This window comes from Barbatula barbatula (genome assembly GCF_947034865.1).
Source record: "Barbatula barbatula genome assembly, chromosome: 2".
In the NCBI taxonomy this organism is placed as follows: domain Eukaryota; kingdom Metazoa; phylum Chordata; class Actinopteri; order Cypriniformes; family Nemacheilidae; genus Barbatula; species Barbatula barbatula.
Genome location: NC_136767.1, coordinates 6,948,919 through 6,973,124, shown reverse-complemented (window position 1 = coordinate 6,973,124; position 24,206 = coordinate 6,948,919). Strand labels below are relative to the sequence as shown.

Genomic DNA, 24,206 nt, shown 5'->3' with positions numbered 1-24,206 from the left:
GTAATAATTGGAGTATTGGAAAGCTTTCTGTTTTTTGTATGTATGATGTCCTTTTTGATGCGTCACAAATACAGCACTCCCAGTTTAGCCGCTCAGCGGATTACAGCTACATCATATTTGTATAACTTAAGTTATAACCTGTGTATACATACAGTACATATACACTACTAAAAAAAGGGTTCTACACTGACAATTTATTTTCCAAATGTTTCAGGCGATGCTGGCTCTTTCCTCCTGCGTCTCTCTAAAGCCCTCAAGGGACACAGATGCCCAGAGGAATGGCCTCAAAGTCTGAAAGAAGGAGATTACGTCAAAGAGAAAACTAACAGGTGAACTTTCCCCACCTTTTCTATTCTTGCTTGCATGTCAGCTTTGTCTCAGGAGACTGAATGTGTAAACCTATGACCTATAACTCCCTTTAGTTTCATCTCGCTGCCTATTTGTTTATCTCAGAGCCAAAGCAGATGAGAAGACAGAGATGCATCTGAATCCTCTGAATGTTCTGCACCGGGTGGATGAGCTTTTGAATGAGGACAGCATCATAGTGGCCGCCGGGGGAGATTTTGTCGGCAGTGCTGCTTATATCATGAGGCGGCGCGGCCCGCTGCGCTGGCTAGACCCAGGTTAGCAGGACTATCGATATTTTTTGACCTGTTTGTGAACATCTAAAGCACCGTTTTGAAGGAATTGATGATTCTGTTTTCTGCTATTCACTCCAGGAGCTTTTGGGACTCTGGGTGTTGGAGGAGGTTTTGCTCTGGGGGCCAAGCTCTGTCGACCTGACTCTGAGGTAAGACTGTAAAGAAGTTAAATTGTATTGAATGCTTTGATATTGATCTCTGTTTGACCAGAGGACCTAGCTGACCTGACTGTAGTGACATTTGCCCCAGTTATTGAAACAGCTTTTCCCACGTGGTGCGATGTGTGTGTTACAGGTTTGGATCATTTACGGTGATGGTTCCCTTGGATACAGTGTAGCTGAATTTGATACCTTTACACGCCACAAGGTGGGGAAAACACGGCCAAACCTCACATATAAATAGTTTACATATCTATTTAAAAGACAGGACAGGGCGTAATAGGGTTTTGGATTACATTAGATTTATTTACAAATGAATTAAAAAATCATAACATTTTTAACCCTTTCCATATGCGATCAACAGCAGATGAAGCATGTTATGTGATTGTCCCCATAGACTTATATTGTAAGTGCATAATGCATAAATGCAGTATATAAGCCAGAACGATTGTAAATGAGATGTTTTTTCACGTCATGTCAGACACCAGTGATCGCTCTGGTCGGAAATGATGCCTGCTGGAGTCAGATCTTCAGAGAACAAGTGCCTTTGCTCGGGAGCAATGTAGCCTGTGGTCTCGCCTTCACAGGTGAGATGGTTTACTCTAATAATATTTTCAAAATGTTGTCATAAATGTAGGATTTAGCACGAGTTTGAAGTTTACAGTACACCTCCCGAGTCTTCAAAAAAATATGTGGATCAAGATGTTTTTCAGAAAAAGGATATTGTTGCATGTATGTTCTTTGACCTGTGATGTCATATTACTAACCAGGGAAATTATTTACTTGAATGTTGTTGTACCGTACAGTTCAACTACGTGTAAAATCGCTTTAAAAGAGAAGTCTGGGTCACAGTTATTTACCATTTTTGTTATTTAGTAATTTATTGTTGAGTCTTCCGTAGCACCTGTGACATTATAGGATTGCATAGTGTCCAGCAGTTGTACACTCAAGGAATACAGCAGCACTGACATTTGACTTTCTTCTATACTGTATTTGGATACAAAAGTATGAATTCGTTTTTTTCTTGTTTTCTGTTGCAGATTATCACATCGTAGCTGATGGCTATGGGGGCAAGGGTTACCTGGTTGGGCGACAGGATGAGTCACAACTTGATGACATCATTAAAAAGGCACAGAAGGAAAGTAGAGAGGGAAAAGCCATTCTGTTAAACGTTCTGATTGGGAAAACCAACTTCAGGGAGGGCTCTATCTCCGTCTAAACAGCGACACTGTGCACGATCCTGCCTAGAAACCCAAAGTTCTCTTTTATGTTTTACATTTCAATTTTATGTTTTAATTTTAAAGCCTAATTAATTTATATGCGGTGCACATTTCATTACATTTACAGACTGACTTGTTAAAACAAAAAGAAGTTAAGTTATTGGAATGGAAGCAGAGTATCAAATGTGTGCAACAACATACCAGATTGCAGCGGTGTTGTAACTAGGACAGTTTTTAAAGTTAAATTGGGTGAAACTCAGAAAAAGGACAGGTTGTGGTCATCTTTCTCTCCACCAGAAATAAGACAATATTTCGCTCAAAGAGAGCTGATGTTTAATACATTTTTACATTGTGACATTATTTTATAAGTAAGCACATACATTTACCCAATGTCTCATTATTTAAGAAAAATATAAGTTGTATACGGTGGCCTGGACATGTTTTTTTTCTTGAAGTTCACCAATTTCCTTAAGGAGCAGCAGTGCCTTAGTGTGTCGCTTTGGAAGATCAGAAATGTTGTGGTCCTTTCAATATTTATTTCATGTTTTCCAAGCACATTAATATATGACAATGAAGGACTGATCTGTGTGTTAGTGTGGCTGCTTGTGTGATATATGCAATAGTGTTGAATCTTTTTCATTCAACGGTGTGCCTGAAACTGAAGACCATGACTTTGCAGTTACAGTTATTGTGCATGCTTACTGTATGACGGAATCAGTGGATCATCAAATTGAAGTTTAGAAACATGTTAGTTTTAATCTAAGTATTACCGTAAAATATATTTATAAGAACCTCTGGAAATAAGTAGTCTGTATTTTTTCAATCTGAGACCTTTCTATATCACAGTTCTTTTCCTCAGGTTTGTGATTCACAGAATCATTTAGGTATTGTTATATAATTCATCAAGATGTTTTGATTGCAATAAAATCACGAAAGACTCATAAACATCATTGAGAACAGCATCTTATTTCACGCCTTCTGATATTCAGAAGCTTCTGGGGCTTGTCAGTGGGCTCCCAGTGGAGAAGATGATTCTGGGAAAGGTTGCTGGACAACCTGGTCTCCTTGGTCCGGCCTCAAGCTGAGTCTCTGGAGCATTTGAAGAAGCCGCTTTAGGACCAAAGGCCTTAACCAGGATCGCTTTAAAGCTGATTTAGGTCATAACCACCAAATGTGGATTTATAATCCCGCTTACTTTCTCCTTCCTCCATAGCATTACACTACTGCAAAGGTATTTTCATCTTCAAATAATGTCAAATTAAAAGATAAGATGGCCAAAACTGTGACTTGAGCACTAAAGGGCAAACCACTAAATGTTTCCATATGTTAACACTAGTATTGACAAGAACCAACGAAGCCCAAAAAATCAGACACAAGTGTGTGAACGTTTCTTAGTTTTAATTAATAAGCACTCCATCTTCTTCACACTTGATCTTCATTTTCATCCTCCGCAGCACCTTCTGTAAAGCACACAAACAAAACACTTTAGCAGAGAGTTAATGCACACATAATACACCAACATAAGCTGAACTTCTGAGCTTTGTTTTGAGCATTGCTAAATGGACTGTAACGTCACTCGCATTGTTTTTTCAGCATAAAGAATTTTTTTAAAGCCACTACACCCAGTCTGACTGCTTTGACAAAGGCTTCGTACGCTCGATATCTGAAAGGTGCTGATGAGCCGCTTCCCGCAGATCAGCGATCACATCAGGAAAGCTCTTCTCAAGTTCCTGCAGCTTGTCCACAGACAAGGAAAAAAGTGTGCAGGAACTTAAGGCACGAAGTTGAGCAGGCTGCTGTCCTCCCAAGAGCAAACTGATCTCTGCAAAGACATAACAGAGAAATCCAAATAGAAAAAACATTCAATATATAAGCAAGAAACTTAACTACAAGCCAAATACGTCATAACACTTTTATAGAGTACGGCATTTCTCCATCAAATGATGAAAACAAGTAGATCTACAGTAAGTCAACATAAAAAGTAGACTGGCGGTACAGTATATACTGTATGTATATTTTCTTTTAAATATACCAATGGCACACTTAAAGGTTTTTCGGTCGTTTTCCAAGTTGTCCGAATTATGTCTGAATTCTTTCACACATACTACCAGCTTCCTGTCAAAAGTAGGAAGTTCTTGGTAAAAATGATATGATGTGTGTCTCTGTAAAGTTCAAACTGAATTAAAGCAAGTTTCTCATACACCACCTCCAAAGTACTCTCCAGACAAGAGCTCCTGCTGGAAAGACTTGATCTCCTCGTGTACCCGTCCACGCTCGATGAAGAACATCCTGTCAGCAGGACCGTTCCGTTGGATGATGATGTCGCCTGTCTGGAAGATTTCGCACTCCAGCTTCATCAGAACGGCCTCGATCAGCGTGACATCGCCACTAGCAAACAGCCATCCCTTCATCAAGTTTGGGCACATGACTTTCATAACATCCTACAGTACGAAACATGAATGTCTTTTAGCTTTGAGCTCATGAATATGCTAATTTGCTCCTACACATGAACAAAATAAACTTTTAGAAGGTATACACATTTACACTCTTTTGATCGGTCAGTGACAACATTTGACAAAATGGTATAACTGCACACATCAGTTCATATTTTAAAAAATCTAACTTTCTCAATTTGACAAACCTTTTTTAGCGATTCTTGCAGGAGGCCAAGACAGCTCCTTTTCTGTTGCCATCTGTAGCCTGCAATGGCACGCTTGCGCAATGCCTTGGGCAGATGTTCGAAGTTTTTCAGCTACAGATGTAACATATCAAATATGCCATTATATTATCTGACGTACCTTCAGTTCATTTAATAAAAATGAGCAAATGTTACAAAAGAGCACCTCTTTTACGTTCGCATTGCTAGCTGCAAATGTTGCTATCTGCAAAGCAACAAGTGCAATAAACATCGATCGGCCAATCACAATACTTATGATGGCGGCCCATTGTTCTTCAATACCTACAAATCAGAGAAACACATCCATGCAAACGCCATTATTGCATCTTTTTACATCCTTTTTGAGTGCTGCTTGCTTTTACTAGGTTGTGGTAAGTTTTATTGTTAAGGATTTGGTCAAAGCCCTGAGTTCGTCTAAATGCAAGCATCGCTGAATTTAAGTATTTCGAATGCATGTTGGAAGTGTGACGTACGTGTCGGAGGGTCAGAAGCTCCACATAGTGTCCCGGTCATTTGGCAGAATGCACGAAAGAAAGAAGATGAGTACTTCTCTCCAATTGAGGCATTCTACGTAATGTGTCAAAAAAAGAATAAAACAGGCATTCAATTCACGTGACTTCTCACCATATTAAAAACCATGTACCATTTACCAGGAGGTGTTCTTGTGTGACCCAGCTATCAGGTGGAAATTCACGCAGCCCGGAGAGGAAAAACTGGATGCAGGCGTTCCAGTGCATAATAAGAAACAGCACCACTGCAACAAACAAGGTTCTAAAGAGTCTTCTCACTGCTACAAGCTGGATGTGTAAATCCTACAAGCACGTACGAAAACACCATGCAACCATTACAATCACTCTCCATACAACAACAAAAATGTCTACTTTTGTATGCAAGAAACTGGCTATTCCTTACTTCTTCAAGTTCCAAGAAAAACCTGGTGAGTTTCGGGACACGGAGCAGACGTATCATGCTCAGAATCCTCACAAACATGAGGATCCTCATGATCTTTGAGGCCATCAGCGAGCTCGTGTCAACGTGATAGTTTTCCTGAAACAAATCAAATATGGTTTTATAGTAAGACGTCGAATAGTTGATATCATCAATGTGACTGATATTAATAAGGCCGAATAAGCAAACTCACCAAAATTATGATGAAGACATCCGCCGGAAACGCAGCCAGCAGGTCTGGAACAAACCACGAGCTTAGATAGTCTTTCTTTATCAGCTGAGGATCAAGAACGGGCACCTAGACGGAACAAAAAAGTGCGGACTGAAAATCTGTTTTGAATATAAAAACATAGACAGGTGCAGCTAAGTAAGATAATCATATTTACGTTGTTGTCATCAGTTAAACTGGACTATTTCTAAAAATGTGTGATTGGCATTATTAAGGCGTTCATCAGTAATCTGGCTAATGCAAAGGTTTAGTTTTCATTTCGTTTCTTGTTTTTCACCCAGAACGCTGTTACGGCTGGTTTCCTACCTGACCATGTTCCTTGAAGAATCCCATCCGAAAGTTTATCAAGATGTCAAAACAGAACACTATGTCTGAGATGACATTTAAAGATAACCAAATCTTGTGTGAGCTTTTGTGGATATCCTCAGAAAAGGCCATGTCCAAAGGGATGGCAAACAAGTTGAAAGATGTAAGGATGATCATGAACAGCAGGTATACATTTCTGCGGAAAAAAAAAAGGCTTTGAAACACAAAATCTATTGTATGTTGCTTGGTTAGCTAATTCACTCAAAGTCCCACCGCATTCAATAATGTGCCGTTGTGTCACTCATCTTTTAGCACTGAAATAGCATCTGTAAAAGGTTTTTTCCTGTGATTATGATTTATTCATGCCTTAAAAAGGCTGAAATGTAACATTTGTACTGTATACATAGATGCTTCATTTGACGCGTGAGCAGCGTGTGCTGGTGTTGCAGAAGCAGAGCTGAAACATCAGTGATGGTTATATACTGTATGTAGTATATGCACCATCCACATCTATGCCTCACATGAAGTTGTAAACAGAGGCAGTTTCAAACAGCATTTTTTTAAACCGTCTTTGGTAAATATATGGAGAAAATACTCTACAATGGATTCAAGTATTGAAATTGCACACGGTTTATCTTAAAGCGTATATAAAAACACGATTATCGATTAATCGATTGTTCAAAAGAGGGAGTTTAACTCAAATTAAATTCCTTTATGATTTTGTTTTCACATTTTCCTTCATATGCAAAGATATTTCTAGTAACAAAAAGTCCAGGGCCCTTTTCCAGTGGAAGGAATGAATGCCTTTCATGATTTAACCTCCTCAAATAAGCATTAATACAAATGATTTGTACCCCGACCCCCAAAAACACAAGATTTTGGTTAAATGTGGTGGTGCATTATTAATAAAATGAGATTTTTCCGGTTACCTGGCCCGACTCCCCGGATGTATTATACAAGTCTCTTTGTCAGACGGTTCTTTGCATTTCAATGGCATCCTTCCTGTAAACAAGTTTCAGCGAAAGGTGAAAGACGAACTCTTCTGATGCTGGTCGTGAAGCGAAGTGTACAGTTGACCGTTGCTTCCGTTGTTTTTTAAATTGCATCGAGTGAATTTGAATGATGCAGATCATCGTCATATTCATGCCGCTCCACCAGCAGCGGCTCGCCCATAGAGGGCGCTGGGGCGCCGACCTCCCTGCCAGTTTTTTATTTGTATTTAAAAAAAAAATCTTTTAATAATCTCTCATTTTGAAAAATAATCTGTGTTAATTACATGATATTAATGGTTTTACTCTAGAATGTGTTTAGAACTCTCCAGAATGATATTTGGATGTTGGTGTAGTAGTAGTAGCCAATAGGCTGTCTTCCCTGGGCTCCAGTTCGCTCAGCCCTACAGTGCTGGAATTTAAGCCAATAGTTCCCCGGTTGCTACGCAAAAAAGTTTATATTTCGCCAATCATCGTCGTGTAATTTTAAGGTTTAGGGGCTCTGAAAATATCGCCTGTAGTACCAAGATTAGTGATGGGCGATACCACATTTTTTTGATGCGATACGATACCGATATTTTTTCTTTAAATTTAAGCGATACTGATACCGATACCGATACTGCTATCATTTTTAAAGTGTATGAGAATTTTTCATTTTTATAATAGAATATAATTACAATTAAAGACAAATTACGACTTGTACTGGCCATTAATAACATATTTATTATAAAAGGTTAATTTAACAAAAAATTTAAATGTTTAAACCACATTCTTCCAAAAATTATGATGAAATAACGTAAATCCTAAAAACATTAACTGTGCATTTTTTCACTGTCATTTTAAACAGGCCATTTTTCTTGAACTGTTACACTTACTGTACAGAACTATTACTGAACTGTACTGAAGTTTCCTATCGCAAACTTTCATTTGTGTGCGCGCACAAACACACTTATTTTTATTTGCCTATTTGTACCAAGTGACAAGGGATTACACGTAATAGGTTAACTAATGACCAGCTCTTTGTACCTGGATACTTTTTGCCTCCATGGAAAGTCTCCTGTAACGTCTTTTGTCGGACAGATGAAGACTGGGCAGAGGAAGACTGGGCACCGATGCCGTGAAATTTTGTGGTGCCTCTGAACTTGCTTTGCGTGGTCACGATGAGAGTGACGCATCAGAAAACCCTGGCATTTTCCTGGGTCTAATTGATCTTATGGCCTCAATCGACCGTGAGTTGGAGGTGCACCTGGAGAACGCCACTGTTTTTAAAGGCACTTCGAAGACCGTGCAAAATGAACTGTTAGACTGCATGTTGTCAGTTCTCAGAGACCGCATTCTGGAAGAGGTGAAACAGTCGGACTATATTGCCATTCAGGCAGACGAGACAACCGACATCTGCACTCATTGTCAGCTTGTGCTTGTGCTACGGTACATAGATGGCCACAACAACATTCAAGAACGTTTTTTTGAGTTTATCGCGCTTCCAAATGCGACCGCTGATACGATTGCCACTGCATTATTGGAAAGGCTGAGCACCATCCTTCCTGCGGGACAAGAGAGAAAATTAATTGCCCAGGCCTATGATGGTGCCGCAGTGATGAGGGGTGCTACAGGTGGAGTGCAGCGTATAGTGCAAGACGTCTACGGGAGTGCATACTACGTTCACTGTTATGCGCATCAGTTGAACCTCATTATGCAGCAGGCAACATCCCAAAGATCGGGCAGTTTTTTTCAGACATTGGGGGGTTTTCTACATTTTTTTCCAAGTCATTCAAACGAACGGCAGTGCTGGATGAAGTGGTGGCACACAGACTTCCAGGTGCTTCAACAACGCGATGGAACTTCCACAGTCGTGCTGTTAACACAGTTTACGAGCACAAAGATGAACTGGTTAAGTGCTTCCAAACCATTCGAGACAGAGGAGACTTTGATGCCATATCGAAGAGAGAGGCCGGGGGTTGTATGAGAATGTTGGAAGATGAGGTTTTCTGTTTCATCCTGGCGTTATTCCACAAAATCATGCCACATGTAGACATGCTGTTTAACCATCTGCAGAAGAGGAACATAGACTCTGTCTTCATCGCAGGGATCACCCAGAGGTTCACTCACAGCATACAGGTGATCAGGTAGGCTATGATTTTGCATATTGGCTAAAAACATGCTTATGCAGCCTAAACAATAAAAACATAAATCCACATGGCTTAGCACAACAGAACCTATCATAAATATTACAATTTCGCCACCATGTTAGACTAGTGAATTTATTTGTGATGAATCTAGATAACATTGACTAGGCCCAACACAACAATAGCACATATTTTAATACAGATTTATTAAAATTATGTTTATATCTCCAGCAAGTTGGTTTCTGATAAAGTAGTTTCAGGGTGGACAGTGACTTGTGAAACTTATTTTGGATCAGGGACTCCGTTCCTTCTCTAGTTGAGGATGAGGAGTATAGGGGACCCGTACAGGAACCACCCCCGAAGAGACGGAGGGCAATGGGAGAAGAAACGCAACAGCATCTGGCAATAGAGGTAAGCAGTAATAGAAATTCTGTTTCTGTATTCTATAGCCTATATGTATTTGTGTTTGTTTGCACATTTTTGTATTCTGAATTGTCAAATCTATCTACTTTTTTTCACATTTGTGATTTTATTAATTAGTGCTATATGGTTTGTATGTGTGAGTGAGCGAGAGAGAGAGTGATAGAGACCGCCAATAAAGCGAGTGAGTGAGTGAGTGATAGAGACCGCCAATAGAGCGAGCGAGCGAGCGAGTGAGTGAAAGCTAGTGTCTGTATTGTAATTAATAAAACTTACTTGCTCATAACAAAATTGTAACTGCTATGAATATGCTGATTTTATTGTATTGTTGAACTGAGAAATGTGAAAACTTAATGTTTTCTGTGCTTACTCTTCTACAATTATGTATAATTTCATAGGTGTGTGATACCATTATGAGCCATGCCAAGGAGAGGTTTTCTTTCACCAATCATCTCATCAGTGCCACTCTGTTGCAAGGAGACTTGTTCCCACAACACAGCAGAAAGTTCCCAGATTCAGCACTAGGAACCACGGTGGAAGCCTATCCCATGTTGGACAAAGCCAGACTTAAAACAGAACTGTCCCTTATCTATGAAAATGAGGACTTCCAGGGTTGCAGTGGTGCACTGGCTCTCTTTCAGGTTGTAATGGAAAATAACCTTCAAGACACATTCACTGAAACTGTAAGTCTTCTCAAGATCCTCATCACCACACCAATGACAACAGCAGAATCAGAGAGGTGCTTCTCTACTTTAAAGAGGATCAAAACGTTCCTTAGGAACACTATGGCACAAGATCGCCTCAACGCTCTGGCTATACTCTCTATAGAGAAGAAACTCACACGGGACATTCCAGATTTCAACACAAGGGTCATTGAGAGATTTGCCACTCAGAAAGATAGACGAGCAAAGTTCCTGTACAAATAAGAGTTCTCCATCCCCTTCACTCACTCACCCCCCCCCCGCATTCACTCCATCTACCTCTCTCTCTCACACACACACACACACCCCCCCCGCATTCACTCCATCTACCTCTTTCTCTCACACACACACACACACACACCCTCCCGCATTCACTCCATCTACCTCTCTCTCTCACACACACACACACACACACCTTCCCGCATTCACTCCATCTACCTCTCTCTCTCTCACACACACACACACACCCTCCCGCATTCACTCCATCTACCTCTCTCATACACAAGTCTGTCACAGACACCATATCTTAGTCTCTCTCTACTCTTCACTCTCTCTTTTTCTCTCTCTCTCTCTCACACACACACACACACACACTCACCCTCCATCTATCTCTCCAACTCACTCACTTTGAAAGACACACACACACGCTGTCATTCTCTTACTCACTCAGTCTCTCTCTCACTCACCACACCACATTTCACACACATTTGCCATTAAAATATTGATCTTAATAGTAATGTAACTATGCTTGCTTTGTTTTTTTTTGTTCACTTTTTCCTATCTGGACACTGAGCGATGTAACTTGTTCATTATCATTACCTGTGAGACTTGATTTCTACATGGCAGTTCAATTAATATTGTCTTTTTAGACCATTGGTATTGACTGGTTTGAGTTCTTTTATTGGTATAGGCAAGGGACATGGACTAAAATGCACCAGAATGCAGGAAATCACATCTATGAAATTAAAAAATTTCTGGGGGAGGATCCCCCCAGATGCCCACACACACACACAAACAGCCCCACCTAAAATATTTTTCACCAGCCGCCACTGGTGACAGGTGTGCACGCGCAGCTCACTGCATCACAAGCCTTGCTGTCTTTGATCTCATGCGCCTATTTGACACTTAAGCATTCTTGTTGTATTGCCAACACTGCAAGTTTTTACTGCAACATTGCATGTAAACACGTTCGTGCAGAACACCTGTTTTGGCAGATATCCATAAATCAGGACAGGGAAACACCACTCCCACAATCCGACAATGTGTCTATTATTCTATTCTCTTGAGGCGTATTCTCCTCCCCTCGCAGTGACAAAGATTGTTGCATTATACACCAGGGAATGTTATTCTAACTGTCAACGTCTGTGACACCCAGACAGAAAGTAAGAGTCCCCGGCATGGAGGAGAGAGCGTGGCGGAGGTCCTGCGGGCTCACGGTGTCAAATTCGTCTTTACGTTGGTGGGAGGACACATCTCGCCCATCCTGGTGGCCTATGAGAAACTGGGCATCCGCATCGTCGACACGCGGCACGAGGCCACGGCTGTGTTTGCAGCCGATGCCGTGGCGAGACTTTCCGGTAAGAACAAATCTAAGAAAGCAAGAGGGTCTTTCGTGTTGCATGAGGATGTTAGATGGTGATAATCTAGTGTTTTGCCCCTGTAGGCACAGTGGGTGTGGCTGCAGTCACGGCCGGACCTGGACTGACCAACACTGTCACTGCGGTGAAGAACGCTCAGATGGCCGAATCTCCTCTGCTTCTTATCGGTGGTGCAGCTGCTACTCTACTGCAGGTCAGAAAGTTACTTCAAGGTGCACTTTACATACTCTCTGCTCAGCCTGGCGTGCTGGAACACCTCTGCCTTATCTGTTCCTCATATCGCTATTGGTGTGAGATTATATCAGGTAACTGTCCGTCACAGAGGTAACCCCCTGACCGCAACAGTGAGGCTCTGAAAGTAGAAATCATTTTATGAATTTAATTCTAAAACTTGAATATAACATTTCATGCGCAAGTTGTGAGTTTAATATTGAGTCTGTCAACAACTGTGTGTATAAGAATGCTTAACATGCTTTCTCTGCACTCATGAGATTGTGGTAGTGATGAAATTACAGGGTTTTATCTGAGCAAATGATCTCATTTCAGTATGAACAGAAGAACAGGTGTACAGGGATGAAGCTTAAGGAACGGAGCTAAAGAAGAAACTTCAATGTTTGCTTCATTTTTTCTTAAGAATAAAATGACATGCTTTGTTTCTACTTGCCCGGTCAAGAGCTTACAGTATACTTATCTATCAAACCTTTCAGTGTAACAAGCACATCGCATTCTCATGTATATATTAACACGAAGTGTTGAGTGACATTAATGATCAATTATTGTGGAGGGATTCTTTCGCTCATAATTTAATATAGAGGAGTCTCTGACACCATTGTTTGCGCATAATATTTCCTTCTGGAAGACGTATGATGCCAAACAATAAGCTATTAAAAGTAAACTGTTAGCTAGCATTATGATGTTGTGAACACTTATTCTTGTATTATAAAGTCGTTACTTTATATTTGTCGGAATACTTGTGACATTCAATGTTTCGACTTGCTCTGAACAAGAATGTCATTATATCATCATCATTATATTCAAATGAAATTCCGCACTGCTAAAATAATTTTTATTTTTGACGAAAAAGGGTTTAAGCATAAAATAAATAAGTCTATTTATCACAAAAATCTATTTATCACATATAAAAAGAGAATAGTTACTTTCACACTAAATGCTAATGATTTGTAAAAAAAAAAAATTCGGCCAATGGTCAATAATCTTTTTTACATATTTAAAGCACAATAAAATGTAAATGCTCCCCTAATTGTTTTATATATTTTAATAAGTAAAATTCTGAATTTGTACATATTGTGTTACGCTGAATGACAATGTAACAGTATTTCAACCAAATTGTGACTTTATTGTCCAAGAAACTTTACGTTGTAAGTAAAAAGACATTTTACTTACATTTAATGTGCTTTCTATGGACACAAAATCACTTTATCAATTTATTTCGACCCATGTATAAAACATCTGTGAAGCTATTCTAACTTCTGATGATCTTTATGGCAAGAACATAAAACTCCTTTTTTTAAATAAAATTAGGATGTGGATATAAATATGTGAGTATTGTCCTCCTAAGAATGTTTTGTCAATCTGATCCCATAAATTCTCATTGGTGCTGAAAAGTTGCAGACATAGTATATCTTACTGTAAAATACATTTGATATGAACATTCTGTTGAGTCGTGTGTGTAACGTAGAAGAGATCCTAGCTTAAGACATTAATTGTTTATGTTAATACAGCGAACAGTAATATTTTAAGTGTGTGTCATATGTGATGGTTTTGTGATCTGTTATAAATATGAAAATCTACAATTTGTACAAGAATAACCCACCACTCTTCCTCTTGACATTCGATTTTTGTGTTTTTTAGGGTAGAGGAGCCCTGCAGGATATTGACCAGATGTCTCTCTTTAAACCCCTCTGTAAGTTCTGTGCTTCAGTGAGAACAGTGAGAGAAATCGTTCCTACTGTGAGAAAAGCATTGGCCGTGGCACAGTCTGGCACACCAGGTAATGCTGCGAATGACCATTTTTTCATTTAATCATTTATCATTTTTGTGAGTGATTGAAACATGTCACTTTTCAGACAAGTTAAGATATAGTGAATCACACTTTTTAGAGAGTACATGACCTGACTCTGTGTGCATAAGTACAGTTTGATGTGTATAACAATTTCACAGGCCCAGTGTTTATCGAGCTTCCCATAGACACGCTGTACCCTTTCCATGTGGTGGAAAAAGAGTTTGCCCCTAAAAACACTCCCAAAGGTCTTATGGGCAAAATCACTGCACGGTAAAACATTTCTCACTTTTTATTTCCTCCAATTTTCTTACGCTTTATTTCATTATTAAAGGAAAGGCAATCACTTTTACGTTGAAAGTGTTTTTGTTTGTTATCCGCCAGGTATCTTAAAAATCACTTATCTAACTTATTTGCTGGAGCTTGGGAAAACCGTGATCCCTCCCCACTTCCCGTTCACATCCCGCAGGCCACAGAGGATGAGGTGAGACCTGTCAATCATTTAATGGCCATTTGAGATGTATTATTAATTGCTTTTATGGTTGCGTCACATTAGATCTCATTTGATTCTCATCATCTTTAACATGAACCATAACAGGGCACAATGGAACGATCTAGAAAGCTGTGACTTTTACTTCAGACACGGCAGATTAGATCTTATTTACATGACTCGGTATTCAAGTTGTTTCATTCATTTCCAGATTCAAAGATGTGTGGAACTGGTGAGCCGAGCCAAGAAACCCGTCATACTGTTGGGCAGCCAAGCAACCTTGCCGCCTACACCTGCAGATGATGTCAGGTCATTTAGCCATTCTGTCTTTACCCAGTTTGTGTCATACTCGTTCATGGAGTAGTTCATCAATCCCCTTCTGGATATTAAACCTATTGTCTTTGTGGTGCCAGTCTAGATATTTAAAGACACCCCTCCTTCATTAAACAGTAAACATTAAACATTTAATATTGACATATACTGGTTGACACCTTTACATTTTTTTAAATCATATCGTGAAAAAACCCGTTCTGCTACTTTAGACCTGCTTACTATTTATTTTTCTTTGCAATAAAGGGCATTAGAAGTATAAAATAACACTCAAAAAAAATTCTCTCAAAAAATTATATTCTCATGTGGTTCAAAACTTCTGGTTCATTTTTATGTGGAAAAGAAAATATGTTGAGAAATCATTTTGGGGCCAAGTCAATGGGGCGGTGTTGTTTGGCTACCAACAAATATCTTCTTTTGTATTCTGCAGAACAAATATTTATTTTTCTTACAAAAAAAGAGTTTAAATCTTGGTGTGAACTATCCCTTTAGGTCCGTAGTTCTCAAACGTTTTCCTTGTTGTACAGTGCATTTTCGACCCTCCCCAAAATAAAGTCGCATAATCCTAAACTAGAATTTTAAGAAACCAAAAACATATTCAGTTATACAATGCTGAAACATAAATAATTTTGGTTATTTTTCTAGTGTTTGATTGCGTGAAAAGTATGATACAAATTCCGTGTCCCCCTGGATCAATCTTGGGGCCCCCAGTTCGAGAACCACTGCTTTAGGTCCAAAGGGTTTTTATGCTCCATATGCAACCAACACAGTTACTGTATGTATTGAATAAATTGATCATATAGAATAATGCTTTAGTTGTGTAAGCATGAGCCAAAAACGGCAACAATTATTGATTTATAGCACCCGGACATGTAACTCATGGTTGAAGTTTGAACTCTCTTTTTGGATGTGTGTCTTACAGAAAGGCCCTAGAGTCTTTAGGCATTCCTTGCTTCCTGGGTGGGATGTCTCGGGGCATGCTGGGAAAGAACAGTCTACTGCACATCAGACAGAACAGGAGAGATGCCTTGAAAGATGCTGATCTTGTGCTGCTGGCAGGTGAGTAACAGCGCCATCTAGTGTCTTTTTATTTTCTATGGTTTTATACTGTTCGGAATGCTTAGAAAACTAAGCTATTCTTTTTCTAGATGTCAATACATGATTTGTTTTGGTTTGTAGGCACAGTGTGTGACTTCAGATTGGGTTATGGAAGGGTGCTGAACCGACGGAGTAAAATCATTGCAGTTAACAGAGACAGAAGTCAGCTATTGAAGAACTCGGACATGTTCTGGAAACCAACTGTGGCCATTCAAGGTGAAGAAGTGCAGTTTAATTTCTTTCCTGAATACATAATGTATAATACATTAATGAAAATAAAATTCTCTGTACTATAGTATTAACTATAGTATCTAACTAGTTTTAATTCATTAACTGTAATAGGCCTATACTTAATTGAACACCCTATACCGGAGTATCTTGACATTTTACTACAGTTTACTATAGTAAATATTATAGTATACTCTACTACAGTATTTTATCATTTGGGCACATCATTTACATTACACACTTACAATCTTGTGATCAATGTTTTGTAAAGAGACTGTACTTTATTGTGTATATTATATGTATATAAAATATGTATATCTTTTGGGACCTTTTGAAGTTTAAAAAGCTCTGCACTAAATAAACTAGAATCAAAATCCATCTGTAGTGGACATGAAATGGTAAATGCGTCACATGATTTGGGAGGGGTCGTGAGATATGTAGGAAGTGGTTATCGGGCACCTGCTCACCTGTTGTGGGTCAGGAGGGGGTGAATGGGGAGTAAGTGTACTCTTTGTTGACCAGCAATTTATTTTTGCAACATGTTTGTGGAGTAATAATTGGAGTATTGGAAAGCTTTCTGTTTTTTGTATGTATGATGTCCTTTTTGATGCGTCACAAATACAGCACTCCCAGTTTAGCCGCTCAGCGGATTACAGCTACATCATATTTGTATAACTTAAGTTATAACCTGTGTATACATACAGTACATATACACTACTAAAAAAAGGGTTCTACACTGACAATTTATTTTCCAAATGTTTCAGGCGATGCTGGCTCTTTCCTCCTGCGTCTCTCTAAAGCCCTCAAGGGACACAGATGCCCAGAGGAATGGCCTCAAAGTCTGAAAGAAGGAGATTACGTCAAAGAGAAAACTAACAGGTGAACTTTCCCCACCTTTTCTATTCTTGCTTGCATGTCAGCTTTGTCTCAGGAGACTGAATGTGTAAACCTATGACCTATAACTCCCTTTAGTTTCATCTCGCTGCCTATTTGTTTATCTCAGAGCCAAAGCAGATGAGAAGACAGAGATGCATCTGAATCCTCTGAATGTTCTGCACCGGGTGGATGAGCTTTTGAATGAGGACAGCATCATAGTGGCCGCCGGGGGAGATTTTGTCGGCAGTGCTGCTTATATCATGAGGCGGCGCGGCCCGCTGCGCTGGCTAGACCCAGGTTAGCAGGACTATCGATATTTTTTGACCTGTTTGTGAACATCTAAAGCACCGTTTTGAAGGAATTGATGATTCTGTTTTCTGCTATTCACTCCAGGAGCTTTTGGGACTCTGGGTGTTGGAGGAGGTTTTGCTCTGGGGGCCAAGCTCTGTCGACCTGACTCTGAGGTAAGACTGTAAAGAAGTTAAATTGTATTGAATGCTTTGATATTGATCTCTGTTTGACCAGAGGACCTAGCTGACCTGACTGTAGTGACATTTGCCCCAGTTATTGAAACAGCTTTTCCCACGTGGTGCGATGTGTGTGTTACAGGTTTGGATCATTTACGGTGATGGTTCCCTTGGATACAGTGTAGCTGAATTTGATACCTTTACACGCCACAAGGTGGGGAAAACACGGCCAAACCTCACATATAAATAGTTTACATATCTATTTAAAAGACAGGACAGGGCGTAATAGGGTTTTGGATTACATTAGATTTATTTACAAATGAATTAAAAATCATAACATTTTTAACCCTTGCCATATGCGATCAACAGCAGATGAAGCATGTTATGTGATTGTCCCCATAGACTTATATTGTAAGTGCATAATGCATAAATGCAGTAAATAAGCCAGAACGATTGTAAATGAGATGTTTTTTCACGTCATGTCAGACACCAGTGATCGCTCTGGTCGGAAATGATGCCTGCTGGAGTCAGATCTCCAGAGAACAAGTGCCTTTGCTTGGGAGCAATGTAGCCTGTGGTCTCGCCTTCACAGGTGAGATGGTTTACTCTAATAATATTTTCAAAATGTTGTCATAAATGTAGGATTTAGCACGAGTTTGAAGTTTACAGTACACCTCCCGAGTCTTCAAAAAAATATGTGGATCAAGATGTTTTTCAGAAAAAGGATATTGTTGCATGTATGTTCTTTGACCTGTGATGTCATATTACTAACCAGGGAAATTATTTACTTGAATGTTGTTGTACCGTACAGTTCAACTACGTGTAAAATCGCTTTAAAAGAGAAGTCTGGGTCACAGTTATTTACCATTTTTGTTATTTAGTAATTTATTGTTGAGTCTTCCGTAGCACCTGTGACATTATAGGATTGCATAGTGTCCAGCAGTTGTACACTCAAGGAATACAGCAGCACTGACATTTGACTTTCTTCTATACTGTATTTGGATACAAAAGTATGAATTCGTTTTTTTCTTTTTTTCTGTTGCAGATTATCACATCGTAGCTGATGGCTATGGGGGCAAGGGTTACCTGGTTGGGCGACAGGATGAGTCACAACTTGATGACATCATTAAAAAGGCACAGAAGGAAAGTAGAGAGGGAAAAGCCATTCTGTTAAACGTTCTGATTGGGAAAACCAACTTCAGGGAGGGCTCTATCTCCGTCTAAACAGCGACACTGTGCACGATCCTGCCTAGAAACCCAAAGTTCTCTTTTATGTTTTACATTTCAATTTTATGTTTTAATTTTAAAGCCTAATTAATTTATATGCGGTGCACATTTCATTACATTTACAGACTGACTTGTTAAAACAAAAAGAAGTTAAGTTATTGGAATGGAAGCAGAGTATCAAATGTGTGCAACAACATACCAGATTGCAGCGGTGTTGTAACTAGGACAGTTTTTAAAGTTAAATTGGGTGAAACTCAGAAAAAGGACAGGTTGTGGTCATCTTTCTCTCCACCAAAAATAAGACAATATTTCGCTCAAAGAGAGCTGATGTTTAATACATTTTTACATTGTGACATTATTTTATAAGTAATCACATACATTTACCCAATGTCTCAGTGTTGTATTGGGGAAATAAGGCTTATTTTTTTCTTGTAATACTTAATTTGACAAGTACCATGTTGTAGAATTTGTTGTACTGGCTTTAATTTATGCTTATTTTATTTATATTACGTACTGTATTACAGTATGAGAATCACCATTTAGAATAATGAGAATTATTGAAACCTCCTATACAGGACCCATAGCAATGAATTTTTTTATTAATGTACTTAAAGTAGGTCACAATGTCACAATCGCAAAAATTATTTATTTAAGAAAAATATAAGTTGTATACGGTGGCCTGGACATGTTTTTTTTCTTGAAGTTCACCAATTTCCTTAAGGAGCAGCAGTGCCTTAGTGTGTCGCTTTGGAAGATCAGAAATGTTGTGGTCCTTTCAATATTTATTTCATGTTTTCCAAGCACATTAATATATGACAATGAAGGACTGATCTGTGTGTTAGTGTGGCTGCTTGTGTGATATATGCAATAGTGTTGAATCTTTTTCATTCAACGGTGTGCCTGAAACTGAAGACCATGACTTTGCAGTTACAGTTATTGTGCATGCTTACTGTATGACGGAATCAGTGGATCATCAAATTGAAGTTTAGAAACATGTTAGTTTTAATCTAAGTATTACCGTAAAATATATTTATAAGAACCTCTGGAAATAAGTAGTCTGTATTTTTTCAATCTGAGACCTTTCTATATCACAGTTCTTTTCCTCAGGTTTGTGATTCACAGAATCATTTAGGTATTGTTATATAATTCATCAAGATGTTTTGATTGCAATAAAATCACGAAAGACTCATAAACATCATTGAGAACAGCATCTTATTTCACGCCTTCTGATATTCAGAAGCTTCTGGGGCTTGTCAGTGGGCTCCCAGTGGAGAAGATGATTCTGGTAAAGGTTGCTGGACAACCTGGTCTCCTTGGTCCGGCCTCAAGCTGAGTCTCTGGAGCATTTGAAGAAGCCGCTTTAGGACCAAAGGCCTTAACCAGGATCGCTTTAAAGCTGATTTAGGTCATAACCACCAAATGTGGATTTATAATCCCGCTTACTTTCTCCTTCCTCCATAGCATTACACTACTGCAAAGGTATTTTCATCTTCAAATAATGTCAAATTAAAAGATAAGATGGCCAAAACTGTGACTTGAGCACTAAAGGGCAAACCACTAAATGTTTCCATATGTTAACACTAGTATTGACAAGAACCAACGAAGCCCAAAAAATCAGAGACAAAGTGTGTGAACGTTTCTTAGTTTTAATTAATAAGCACTCCATCTTCTTCACACTTGATCTTCATTTTCATCCTCCGCAGCACCTTCTGTAAAGCACACAAACAAAACACTTTAGCAGAGAGTTAATGCACACATAATACACCAACATAAGCTGAACTTCTGAGCTTTGTTTTGAGCATTGCTAAATGGACTGTAACGTCACTCGCATTGTTTTTTCAGCATAAAGAATTTTTTTAAAGCCACTACACCCAGTCTGACTGCTTTGAAAAGGCTTCGTACGCTCGATATCTGAAAGGTGCTGATGAGCCGCTTCCCGCAGATCAGCGATCACATCAGGAAAGCTCTTCTCAAGTTCCTGCAGCTTGTCCACAGACAAGGAAAAAAGTGTGCAGGAACTTAAGGCACGAAGTTGAGCAGGCTGCTGTCCTCCCAAGAGCAAACTGATCTCTGCAAAGACATAACAGAGAAATCCAAATAGAAAAAACATTCAATATATAAGCAAGAAACTTAACTACAAGCCAAATACGTCATAACACTTTTATAGAGTACGGCATTTCTCCATCAAATGATGAAAACAAGTAGATCTACAGTAAGTCAACATAAAAAGTAGACTGGCGGTACAGTATATACTGTATGTATATTTTCTTTTAAATATACCAATGGCACACTTAAAGGTTTTTCGGTCGTTTTCCAAGTTGTCCGAATTATGTCTGAATTCTTTCACACATACTACCAGCTTCCTGTCAAAAGTAGGAAGTTCTTGGTAAAAATGATATGATGTGTGTCTCTGTAAAGTTCAAACTGAATTAAAGCAAGTTTCTCATACACCACCTCCAAAGTACTCTCCAGACAAGAGCTCCTGCTGGAAAGACTTGATCTCCTCGTGTACCCGTCCACGCTCGATGAAGAACATCCTGTCAGCAGGACCGTTCCGTTGGATGATGATGTCGCCTGTCTGGAAGATTTCGCACTCCAGCTTCATCAGAACGGCCTCGATCAGCGTGACATCGCCACTAGCAAACAGCCATCCCTTCATCAAGTTTGGGCACATGACTTTCATAACATCCTACAGTACGAAACATGAATGTCTTTTAGCTTTGAGCTCATGAATATGCTAATTTGCTCCTACACATGAACAAAATAAACTTTTAGAAGGTATACACATTTACACTCTTTTGATCGGTCAGTGACAACATTTGACAAAATGGTATAACTGCACACATCAGTTCATATTTATCGAATATATAAAAATCGAACTTTCTCAATTTGACAAACCTTTTTTAGCGATTCTTGCAGGAGGCCAAGACAGCTCCTTTTCTGTTGCCATCTGTAGCCTGCAATGGCACGCTTGCGCAATGCCTTGGGCAGATGTTCGAAGTTTTTCAGCTACAGATGTAACATATCAAATATGCCATTATATTATCTGACGTACCTTCAGTTCATTTAATAAAAATGAGCAAATGTTACAAAAGAGCACCTCTTTTACGTTCGCATTGCTAGCTGCAAATGTTGCTATCTGCAAAGCAACAAGTGCAATAAACATCGATCGGCCAATCACAATACTTATGATGGCGGCCCATTGTTCTTCAATACCTACAAATCAGAGAAACACATCCATGCAAACGCCATTATTGCATCTTTTTACATCCTTTTTGAGTGCTGCTTGCTTTTACTAGGTTGTGGTAAGTTTTATTGTTAAGGATTTGGTCAAAGCCCTGAGTTCGTCTAAATGCAAGCATCGCTGAATTTAAGTATTTCGAATGCATGTTGGAAGTGTGACGTACGTGTCGGAGGGTCAGAAGCTCCACATAGTGTCCCGGTCATTTGGCAGAATGCACGAAAGAAAGAAGATGAGTACTTCTCTCCAATTGAGGCATTCTACGTAATGTGTCAAAAAAAGAATAAAACAGGCATTCAATTCACGTGACTTCTCACCATATTAAAAACCATGTACCATTTACCAGGAGGTGTTCTTGTGTGACCCAGCTATCAGGTGGAAATTCACGCAGCCCGGAGAGGAAAAACTGGATGCAGGCGTTCCAGTGCATAATAAGAAACAGCACCACTGCAACAAACAAGGTTCTAAAGAGTCTTCTCACTGCTACAAGCTGGATGTGTAAATCCTACAAGCACGTACGAAAACACCATGCAACCATTACAATCACTCTCCATACAACAACAAAAATGTCTACTTTTGTATGCAAGAAACTGGCTATTCCTTACTTCTTCAAGTTCCAAGAAAAACCTGGTGAGTTTCGGGACACGGAGCAGACGTATCATGCTCAGAATCCTCACAAACATGAGGATCCTCATGATCTTTGAGGCCATCAGCGAGCTCGTGTCAACGTGATAGTTTTCCTGAAACAAATCAAATATGGTTTTATAGTAAGACGTCGAATAGTTGATATCATCAATGTGACTGATATTAATAAGGCCGAATAAGCAAACTCACCAAAATTATGATGAAGACATCCGCCGGAAACGCAGCCAGCAGGTCTGGAACAAACCACGAGCTTAGATAGTCTTTCTTTATCAGCTGAGGATCAAGAACGGGCACCTAGACGGAACAAAAAAGTGCGGACTGAAAATCTGTTTTGAATATAAAAACATAGACAGGTGCAGCTAAGTAAGATAATCATATTTACGTTGTTGTCATCAGTTAAACTGGACTATTTCTAAAAATGTGTGATTGGCATTATTAAGGCGTTCATCAGTAATCTGGCTAATGCAAAGGTTTAGTTTTCATTTCGTTTCTTGTTTTTCACCCAGAACGCTGTTACGGCTGGTTTCCTACCTGACCATGTTCCTTGAAGAATCCCATTCGAAAGTTTATCAAGATGTCAAAACAGAACACGATGTCTGAGATGACATTTAAAGATAACCAAATCTTGTGTGAGCTTTTGTGGATATCCTCAGAAAAGGCCATGTCCAAAGGGATGGCAAACAAGTTGAAAGATGTAAGGATGATCATGAACAGCAGGTATACATTTCTGCGGAAAAAAAAAAGGCTTTGAAACACAAAATCTATTGTATGTTGCTTGGTTAGCTAATTCACTCAAAGTCCCACCGCATTCAATAATGTGCCGTTGTGTCACTCATCTTTTAGCACTGAAATAGCATCTGTAAAAGGTTTTTTCCTGTGATTGTGATTTATTCATGCCTTAAAAAGGCTGAAATGTAACATTTGTACTGTATACATAGATGCTTCATTTGACGCGTGAGCAGCGTGTGCTGGTGTTGCAGAAGCAGAGCTGAAACATCAGTGATGGTTATATACTGTATGTAGTATATGCACCATCCACATCTATGCCTCACATGAAGTTGTAAACAGAGGCAGTTTCAAACAGCATTTTTTTAAACCGTCTTTGGTAAATATATGGAGAAAATACTCTACAATGGATTCAAGTATTGAAATTGCACACGGTTTATCTTAAAGCGTATATAAAAACACGATTATCGATTAATCGATTGTTCAAAAGAGGGAGTTTAACTCAAATTAAATTCCTTTATGATTTTGTTTTCACATTTTCCTTCATATGCAAAGATATTTCTAGTAACAAAAAGTCCAGGGCCCTTTTCCAGTGGAAGGAATGAATGCCTTTCATGATTTAACCTCCTCAAATAAGCATTAATACAAATGATTTGTACCCCGACCCCCAAAAACACAAGATTTTGGTTAAATGTGGTGGTGCATTATTAATAAAATGAGATTTTTCCGGTTACCTGGCCCGACTCCCCGGATGTATTATACAAGTCTCTTTGTCAGACGGTTCTTTGCATTTCAATGGCATCCTTCCTGTAAACAAGTTTCAGCGAAAGGTGAAAGACGAACTC

The 24,206-nt window shown here is 39.2% G+C and overlaps 1 protein-coding gene across 1 annotated transcript; it reads left to right on the top strand.

Moving 5' to 3' along the window:
- Positions 1–586: 586 nt before the first annotated feature.
- LOC306891075 (2-hydroxyacyl-CoA lyase 2-like) lies at positions 587–18,746 on the top strand (the record flags this gene model as incomplete). The annotated part of the gene is made up of 15 exons (XM_079451083.1): positions 587–623; positions 11,795–11,992; positions 12,079–12,206; positions 13,886–14,024; positions 14,195–14,306; positions 14,418–14,517; positions 14,735–14,832; positions 15,776–15,912; positions 16,033–16,167; positions 16,944–17,058; positions 17,183–17,352; positions 17,449–17,519; positions 17,665–17,736; positions 18,009–18,114; positions 18,568–18,746. The coding sequence occupies 15 exons, from the start codon at positions 587–589 to the stop codon at positions 18,744–18,746; spliced, it is 1,797 nt and encodes a 598-aa protein (XP_079307209.1).
- Positions 18,747–24,206: the final 5,460 nt, after the last annotated feature.